We start from the raw sequence: 8,561 nt of genomic DNA, 5'->3' as shown, positions 1-8,561 counted from the left end.
GTAGAGCATGAGATACAAACGGAGACCCAATCATAAACGGAAACTACGGAAAGTGTTTTCATCCATGTTAATGTTGCAGTTTTACAACATTTCACTGCATGGATGAAAGTAAATAACATAGATTTCAGTTATAAAACAACAGTAATTAAATTCCAGTTTAACAACATGCGATGAGACTTTGAATGCAGTAGGGAAGGTGGGTCAATAAAGGAAGAGGAAAGGAAAAAGGGAAATACCATAACTACCACTAGTGCTTTGCTTACTAAACTATTGTGTTTTAGATAAATTAATATTGCCACCTTGTGGTTACCAAGGAGTCTGTGTGTATTAGTGCTGGAGGTTGTCGAACATGTCACTGAACATGGTTAGCAAGCATTATACTTCTAATGATAGTATTGATTACGTTTCCATGTTTCCATACTTACAGAGAATTTGCTGTGAAGATATGATCATAGTTCATCGAAGGATCTTTAATCACTGTAGTTCAGGATAACTGATCTTACAGTCTGCTGTAAAAAGATGATTTATATATAATGTGTGCATGAATTATATTAAAGGTGTATATAGGGCTGCAACAATTAGTTGATCGAAAGAAAATAGATCAGCAATTCTTTAGCTAATCAATTAATAGTTTTACGAATAGAGACCTATAACTATTCCCTCCAGCTTCTTAAAAGTAAAAATTTGCAATTTAAAGGTTTCACTTCGGATTCTCGGAATGGTGGTGATTTTAGTCAACGGGTGTGGCAGAAAACGCCGAAGCAGCCACACCACTTACTGTAAATCAAAAGAGAAAGCAAATGCATTTTATATAACATCAGTTATCAGCTCAGATGTTCAGATTCAACCATGTAAGGAAGAAGAGCAACAAGGTAGGTTATCTGAACAAGTTCATCCATTCTGCTAACCTAAGAATAATCCATTAAGTTATGATGACTAGAATATTCAAGTACTGTGTCTGTAATAATAACTGAGGTTAGTTATACTGACAGCTATTTTGTAATAACTTTGCTTTTTATTACTTACTGTGCTATAATAAGTTTTCTTCATTCATTTATTATAGAATTAGGCTCGACTGTTTGCTTCCTGTTGAATGTTAAGATGCTTTCTCAGATCAGTGTTGTAGTTGAATGACAAAAGACAGACAGAGCAGAAGAAGGTAATGAGAGAAAATCTGTTACGTAACAAGGACACTACACAGAAAGACCTAAATAGTAGTTTTATATATGGTATTTTATTATATTAACATACCTTTAAGCAACCTGTTACATTGGTCTCCATACAGTCTCTAATTGACTTTTATTTCGGGAAATAATTTAAATCAGTGGGTATAGACTTTTCTGAAAGAATTATGCTTCTAATGCTCAACAACTACATTGAAATATTTCCCCCAATTTTTTTCTCTTTCTGAACAGACAAATCATGAATGTGGAAATCAAGTGGATAGTTCTGTCCTCAGTGTGGCTTCAAATTATTTGTCTTGACTCAAAACAGGACCCCTCTTATTCACCGCCGTCCCCATCAAAAGAATCGAGGCCCACCTCCTTGTAATCCTTCTCCAGGGCGGCCATGTCCTCTCTGGCCTCTGAGAACTCCCCCTCCTCCATCCCCTCTCCTACGTACCAGTGGACGAAGGCCCTCTTGGCGTACATCAGGTCAAACTTGTGGTCCAGTCGAGCATAGGCCTCGGCGATGGCGGTGGTGTTGCTCATCATGCACACTGACCTCTGCACCTTGGCCAGGTCTCCTCCAGGAACCACAGTGGGAGGCTGGTAGTTGATGCCCACCTTGAAGCCGGTAGGGCACCAGTCCACAAACTGGATGGTGCGCTTGGTCTTAATGGTGGCGATGGCAGAGTTAACGTCTTTGGGCACCACATCCCCGCGGTACAGAAGACAGCAGGCCATGTATTTACCGTGGCGAGGGTCACACTTCACCATCTGATTGGCTGGCTCAAAGCAGGCGTTGGTGATCTCTGCCACGGTTAACTGCTCGTGGTAGGCCTTCTCCGCTGAGATGATCGGAGCGTAGGTGACTAGAGGGAAGTGGATTCGAGGGTAGGGCACCAGGTTGGTCTGGAACTCCGTCAGATCCACGTTCAGGGCTCCGTCAAAACGAAGGGAGGCCGTGACGGAGGACACGATCTGACTCATCAGCCGGTTCAGGTTGGCGTAGGACGGGCGCTCGATGTCCAGGTTCCTGCGGCAGATGTCGTAGATGGCCTCGTTGTCCACCATGAAGGTGCAGTCAGCGTGCTCCAGGGTGGTGTGGGTGGTCAGGATGGCGTTGTACGGCTCCACCACCGCTGTGGACACCTGGGGAGCCGGGTAGATGGCGAACTCCAGCTTGGACTTCTTGCCGAAGTCTACGGAGAGATGCTCCATCAGCAGAGAGGTGAAACCAGATCCGGTACCGCCCCCGAAGCTGTGGAAGATCAGGAATCCCTGAAGACTCGTGCACTGGTCAGACTGAGGACAGAACGCAGTAATCCACTTTAGTTCAGGAATCAATTCATTTATCACTTCATATGATAGTAGTGAATTATTTGATAGTTCTGCAGATCAAAAAAAGAAGAAGAGTACTCTGCTAACATTAGCTAATGTTAGCATTAGCTAATGTTAGCTATTGCTAACATTTTAGAAACATATATCGCCTTCAACCTCTCTGGGTGAAGAGTATCACCAATAAACGTTTAACCAGGAGGAGCTCCTGAACACAAAGAACATCTGGAACCAGAGGTGAGAGTCTGTGGAGCGGGACCATGCTACGCTGCGATTGGACGGTCGATCAGGCTACTGTATATTTTAAACGTGTAATGAATCGTTGCAAAAGAAGCTATTGATATTTAAAACCACGCCTATTCCTGACATTTGATCTTCTTTATTATGTTTGAATTATTCATTGACACCTTCACTGTGAGGTTCATCAAGACATGCCACAATGATGCTTATTGTTTTGTTTTGAAACTTAAATGCACTATATTATTCAAAGGAATAAACGTGGTTATTCTAGTTACTATAGTACACATGATACAGCACATGATTTGGTGGATCCACTTCAGTGAGTAGACTCCGTTGTACTGAACTGGAGGAAGAGATCTCACGAGTCTCAAGACAAAAGGATGTGAATGACTAGAATATCACGGTGACACACAGGTACACATCAGTCATTAAGGATAATAATTAATCACAGGCTCCTGGCTTCATTAGGAAGGAACTCGTCCTCACCAGTTTGCGGATCCTGTCCAGCACCAGCTCGATGATCTCTTTGCCGATGGTGTAGTGCCCACGGGCATAGTTGTTGGCCGCGTCCTCCTTACCAGTGATCAGCTGCTCAGGGTGGAACAGCTGCCGGTAGATCCCAGTTCGCACTTCATCTGAGGAGAGAAACTAAAATGAGCCGAGGGTTCGACTCTCCAGAATCAAGCAGTAACTATGGTCTATATGTATTAAATAATGTACCGATGACAGTGGGCTCCAAGTCCACTAAAGCAGCTCTGGGGACATGCTTGCCAGCTCCAGTCTCACTGAAGAAGGTGCTGAAGGAATCATCTGATCCTCCGATGTTCTTGTCGTTGGGCATCTGTCCATCAGGCTGGATTCCATGCTCCAGGCAGAAGAGCTCCCAGCAGGCATTGCCCATCTGGACACCAGCCTGACCCACGTGAACTGAGATACACTCACGCTGGATGAAAAACATTGTTTCTATTACTGAGCCATGAACAAAAGCACTTTGGGTTCAGGCTCGTACTAGAGATCCAGTCACACAGAGGGGACGGTTTTCTGACCATGTGTTCTTCCAACGCCCACAACACTCTGTCAATAACGATGTAGTCAGTATCACAGTGTGATAAAACAGCAGAGTGGTACTGCAGCATGGGACGACCACACAGTGATTATAAACTCAGATCAAATCAGGATGACACCCCGGTAACTAGTAGTGTCCACTTCAGATACATAAGAAACAAAGAGGTGAATACCTGGATAGAATTTAAATAATACTTTAACACGTGCTCTTTGGTGGATTATGTGTTTGCAGAATTACAGGAGATGCTTGTGCTGATTTTATATTTGGTAATAGATTAGTCATTTATTTTGTTATAGCTTAAATAAAATGTTGACGCTCAGGGGCGGACTGGGGGGGAAAAGTGGCCCGGGAGTTTTACTGTCAGACAGGCCCACTCAATACACGGCGCGCTGCCCACTCAATACACGGCGCGCTGCCCACTCAATACATGGCGCGTTGCCCACTCAATGCATCGCACATATCGACCAGTCAGTGGCCTACTTGGAAAAATACCCATACACTTAACATTATTTTGGATGATTACAAAGAAATTATATCATGTATGTTTTTTTATATAACATTTGGATCCACCAATTTGCCTGGATGGACACATGGAATAAAATGATACTGGCTATTGTAACACTCCAAGGTAGGTATAGTTTGCTAGATGAATATGCTTAACTCTGGGCTAGTATCAGATGGTTATACGCAGTTAAATCTCGACAGGTTTTCAAGGCATTTTCTGACGTTGACTCTCCGTTAGTTGTCTACACCGCGTCACCGCATATAATAATATGCTGTATAATATAATAATATATACATATCATATAATAATATATATATCATATAATGATATATATATCGTATAATAATATATATATATCGTATAATAATATAACAATATATATATCATATATCGTATAATAATATATATATCATATAATAATATTCACTATAATATAAAACACACACACACACACACACATATAATTATTTATATATTATTTTTCCGTGCTGGATCTGTCCCCGTTGTTTTAAAAAGCTAAATAAGTTATTAGCATGACGTCATCCAGCTAACCAAACCTGTCCGGTGTTCAGCTAGTGGAGAAGCTTCGCATGTACTGCTTCCCTATCCCGCTAGTCTGCTGTCTGATTGTGCAGTTTCTCCGCCAAAGTTCTCCTCTCAAACGGCTCTTGGAGGAGCAGTGCTCGCGCTGGCGCTGGGGCTCGCGCTCGCCTGTAAAGACTAGTCCGAACGGAAACGCGCAGCTTGGGGCAGAATCGATTCTGCCCCAAGCTGAATCTATTTGAGGACGCTGAATTAATCTATTTGAGGACGCTGATTGGCTAAATTGTATGTCACTCATGTATATCTTTAATCAGCATTAAAGCATCATTGGCTAAACTGCTTTATAGACCCACCACTTTGGGGCAGATTGCATGCTGGGCATGTGATTGTGTGTGTGTATAGGGGTGCTGCCGGCTCGCAGATGGAAACCATGAGTGTGAATACAGATCGCGAGGAGTAGTATAAATATCAGTCAGTGATTATGGGTTTTAAGCAATCGAGTAAATATAACTTGTTCTGTGAAGCATAGAATATAGTCTGCGATCTCAGAGCGATGGCCGGTTGGTGATGGAGGTGGGCCGGTATTGGACCAGCTCAACCCCGTCGGCCTACCGGGGATATCCCCAATGGCCAGTCCGCCCCTGTTGACGCTCATTTATGAATTTTTAATCACGTGACATTACCGCCCCTGTTGACGCTCATTTATGAATTTTTAATCACGTGACATTAACTGTCAACAAAATGGCCGACATGGATATACCGTTATAGAGAGAACGGGCGCCGGACTCAAACGCTCGTATGTGTGTGTGTGTTAAATAATTATTAATATTATTAATAAACACCGTTAATTTCCTCGAGAAGACAGATAAAAGCAATGGTGACTGAGATTGCATGGAGTTAGAAGGAGCTAGCCCGGACTCCCGCCTCAGAGAGCCGTGGATGATGGAGGAGACTGGTTCAAGCCCGCCATCTTGTTAAACATTAATGTTAGCTTGCCGTTAGCCTCTATGACTTAAAACTGAATCAGTAAAATGAGAGTTAACATTTAACAACCACTCACATTTTGCAAACCAGTTAAATAAATAAATATGACATCTTCACATTATTCCATACTCACCATGTTTATTGAGGAATAGTAAGATATAGCTAGTTCAAGTTTTCACTCCGGGTTGTCAGTCTGCTTCTCTAAAGGTTTTAATTCCAGCAGCACTTCCGGCGAACATCCTTCACAATAAAAGCGTCATTTATTCTACTGTAATACTGATGTAATATTATAAAAACGGGACAAAAAAATGTACAAACTACATGTCAGAATACCACTGGAAGAGGTATTCAGATCCTTTACTTCAGTAAAAGTACTAATACCACACTGTGAAAATACTCCACTACAAGTTCTGCATTCAAAACCTTACTAAAGTAAAAGTATTTAAGTATTATCAGTAGTTAAAGTAAAAGTATTGATTGATTTGTCAAATGTTTTACTGTTATATCTGATGTTTCTGGGTTAATATTACTGCTGCATTCATGTGTATGTTGCGTTGTAACTCCTGTATTACCTGTTAATCTACAGAAATGCATCATTGCATATATAGTAGGAGATGGATATAAAAACAGGAAGGACATGTTTGGTAACTCATTTAAATCATACAACAAAGGAGCAAAAACAGAAAGTAGTGTCCACCTTAAGTGCTGACTACTCATAAAACAGGGTTGTTAAATGTATTATCTTCATAGTTAAATGAACATATGAATCGTATATTTCATAACTTTTAAATCTTCATGAGCAACTGGTTTGTCAAAAATCTTCTGTAAAAAGTTTTAAAGAAGCAGAACACAAAAGATCACTTGAAAGCCTTTTTGTTTATTTCAGTTTTATTGATGAAAGCAGCAGAAAAGTAATAAAGAGACTTAAATCAACGACCACATCTGTAGATGAACACTTCTAGTTTATCTGACACTCGTCTTTTTCTTTGCTGTAGTTACTTCCAGTTGTCTGTTGTATCTCTCCAATTCACCTTTTACAACCCGTCCTTTTTTGTTTTATTTTAAAGAACGATACTACACATTAATGCAGATTGGGTGAAGTTGTTTCATCTTGTCATTGTTGGCATACAATGAAAATGTCATCCTGCAATCTAGTATTGTAAATACAAATCCATTACAGAAATGATAAGTTTGATGGCATGGACATCTTGGACTAGTAAACACTTACAATCAACATTTATTCCTTGTCTACAGTGACTAGCAGCAAAAGCTGGTCGTAGAGCATGAGATACAAACGGGGACCCAATCATAAATGGAAACTACGGAAAGTGTCTTCATCCATGATAAAGTTGCAGTTTTACAACATTTCACTGCATGGATGAAAGTAAATAACATGGATTTGTCACGATTAGGCTTTGCCTTCTGTGTTCTTTGTGTCTGTGTGTAGCTCCACACCCTCCTCACTCTACCAGCCACTCCCTCATCATCAGCCTACTCCCTTCACCTGTTCACTCACCTGCCTCTGATCAAGCCACTATATAGACTCCTGCCTCTCAGACACACATTGCCAGATCAATTGTCATGTCAACCTGCCCGTTTGGCTCATCCTGCTCCTGGTTTTCCAGTCTGCCTGCCCTGCAGGATCTTTCGCCTCGTCCTTGGATTCCCTGCTGTGTCCCTATAAGATTCCTGTTGTGTTCTTCGCTCATTAAAACCAGTTTCACTCTGCTTCTGGTTATGTCTGCATTTGAGTCCTCCACCACACCCGTGACAGGATTTCAGTTATAAAACAGTAATTCAATTCCTGTTTGACAACATGAGATGAGACTTTGAATGCAGTAGGGAAGGTGGGTCAATAAAAAAAAGAGGAAAGGAAAAAGGGAAATACCATAACTACCACTATTACTTTTCTTACTAAACTATTGTGTTTTAGATAAATTGATATTGCCACCTAGTGGTTACCAAGGAGGATGTCTGTGTGTGTTAGTGCTGGAGGTTGTCGAACATTTCAACCTGTGGCTAAGTGGATAATAGCAGGGCCGTCCTTCAATCAGAGGGTCGGTGATTCGATCCCCGGCTCCGGCTCTGCTAGTCGCATGTCGATGTGTCCTTGACCAAGACACTCAACCCCAAAATTGCTCCCGTAGCTGTGCCTACGGTGTAGAAATGTGATAGAATCTGAATTGTAAGTTGCTTTGGATAAAAGCATCTGCTAAATGACTGTAATGTAGTTCAGGATAACTGATCTTACAGTCTGCTGTAAAAAGATGATTTATATATAATGTGTGCATGAATTATCGAAAGAAAATAGATCCGCAATTATTTTGATGATCAATTAATAGTTTTAGGAATAGAGAGCTATAACTATTCACGAGTTCCAGCTTCTTAAAAGTGAAAATGTGCTGGTTTTCTGTGTCATGTGAGAGTAAATGAAATATCTATTGTAGTTGGACAAAACAAGCAATTTAAAGGTGTGACTTTGGATTCTCGGAAATGGTGGTGATTTTAGTCAACGGGTGTGGCAGAAAAAGCCGAAGCAGCCACACCTCTTACTGTAAATCAAAAGAGAAAGTAAATGCATTTTATATAACATCAGTTGTCAGCTCAGATGTTCAGATTCAACCATGTAAGGAAGAAGAGCAACAAGGTAGGTTATCTGAACAAGTTCATCCATTGTGCTAACCTAAGAATAATCCATTAAGTTATGACTAGAATATTCAAG

The 8,561-nt window shown here is 41.0% G+C and overlaps 1 protein-coding gene across 1 annotated transcript; it reads right to left on the bottom strand.

Moving 5' to 3' along the window:
* Nucleotides 1-1,477: 1,477 nt before the first annotated feature.
* LOC116390217 (tubulin alpha-1D chain-like) lies at nucleotides 1,478-5,990 on the bottom strand. Its single transcript, XM_031859637.1, has 4 exons — nucleotides 5,973-5,990; nucleotides 3,462-3,684; nucleotides 3,228-3,376; nucleotides 1,478-2,468 (listed from the first exon to the last, which is right to left on the bottom strand). The coding sequence occupies exons 1-4, from the start codon at nucleotides 5,973-5,975 to the stop codon at nucleotides 1,503-1,505; spliced, it is 1,341 nt and encodes a 446-aa protein (XP_031715497.1). The 5' UTR covers nucleotides 5,976-5,990; the 3' UTR covers nucleotides 1,478-1,502.
* Between the last annotated feature and the right edge of the window lie 2,571 nt (nucleotides 5,991-8,561).

Source organism: Anarrhichthys ocellatus, unplaced genomic scaffold (genome assembly GCF_004355925.1).
Source record: "Anarrhichthys ocellatus isolate YVR2014 unplaced genomic scaffold, GSC_Weel_1.0 scaffold22, whole genome shotgun sequence".
NCBI lineage: Eukaryota > Metazoa > Chordata > Actinopteri > Perciformes > Anarhichadidae > Anarrhichthys > Anarrhichthys ocellatus.
Note: the sequence above shows the minus strand (reverse complement) of the source record. Positions and strands in the feature narration are given on the sequence as shown.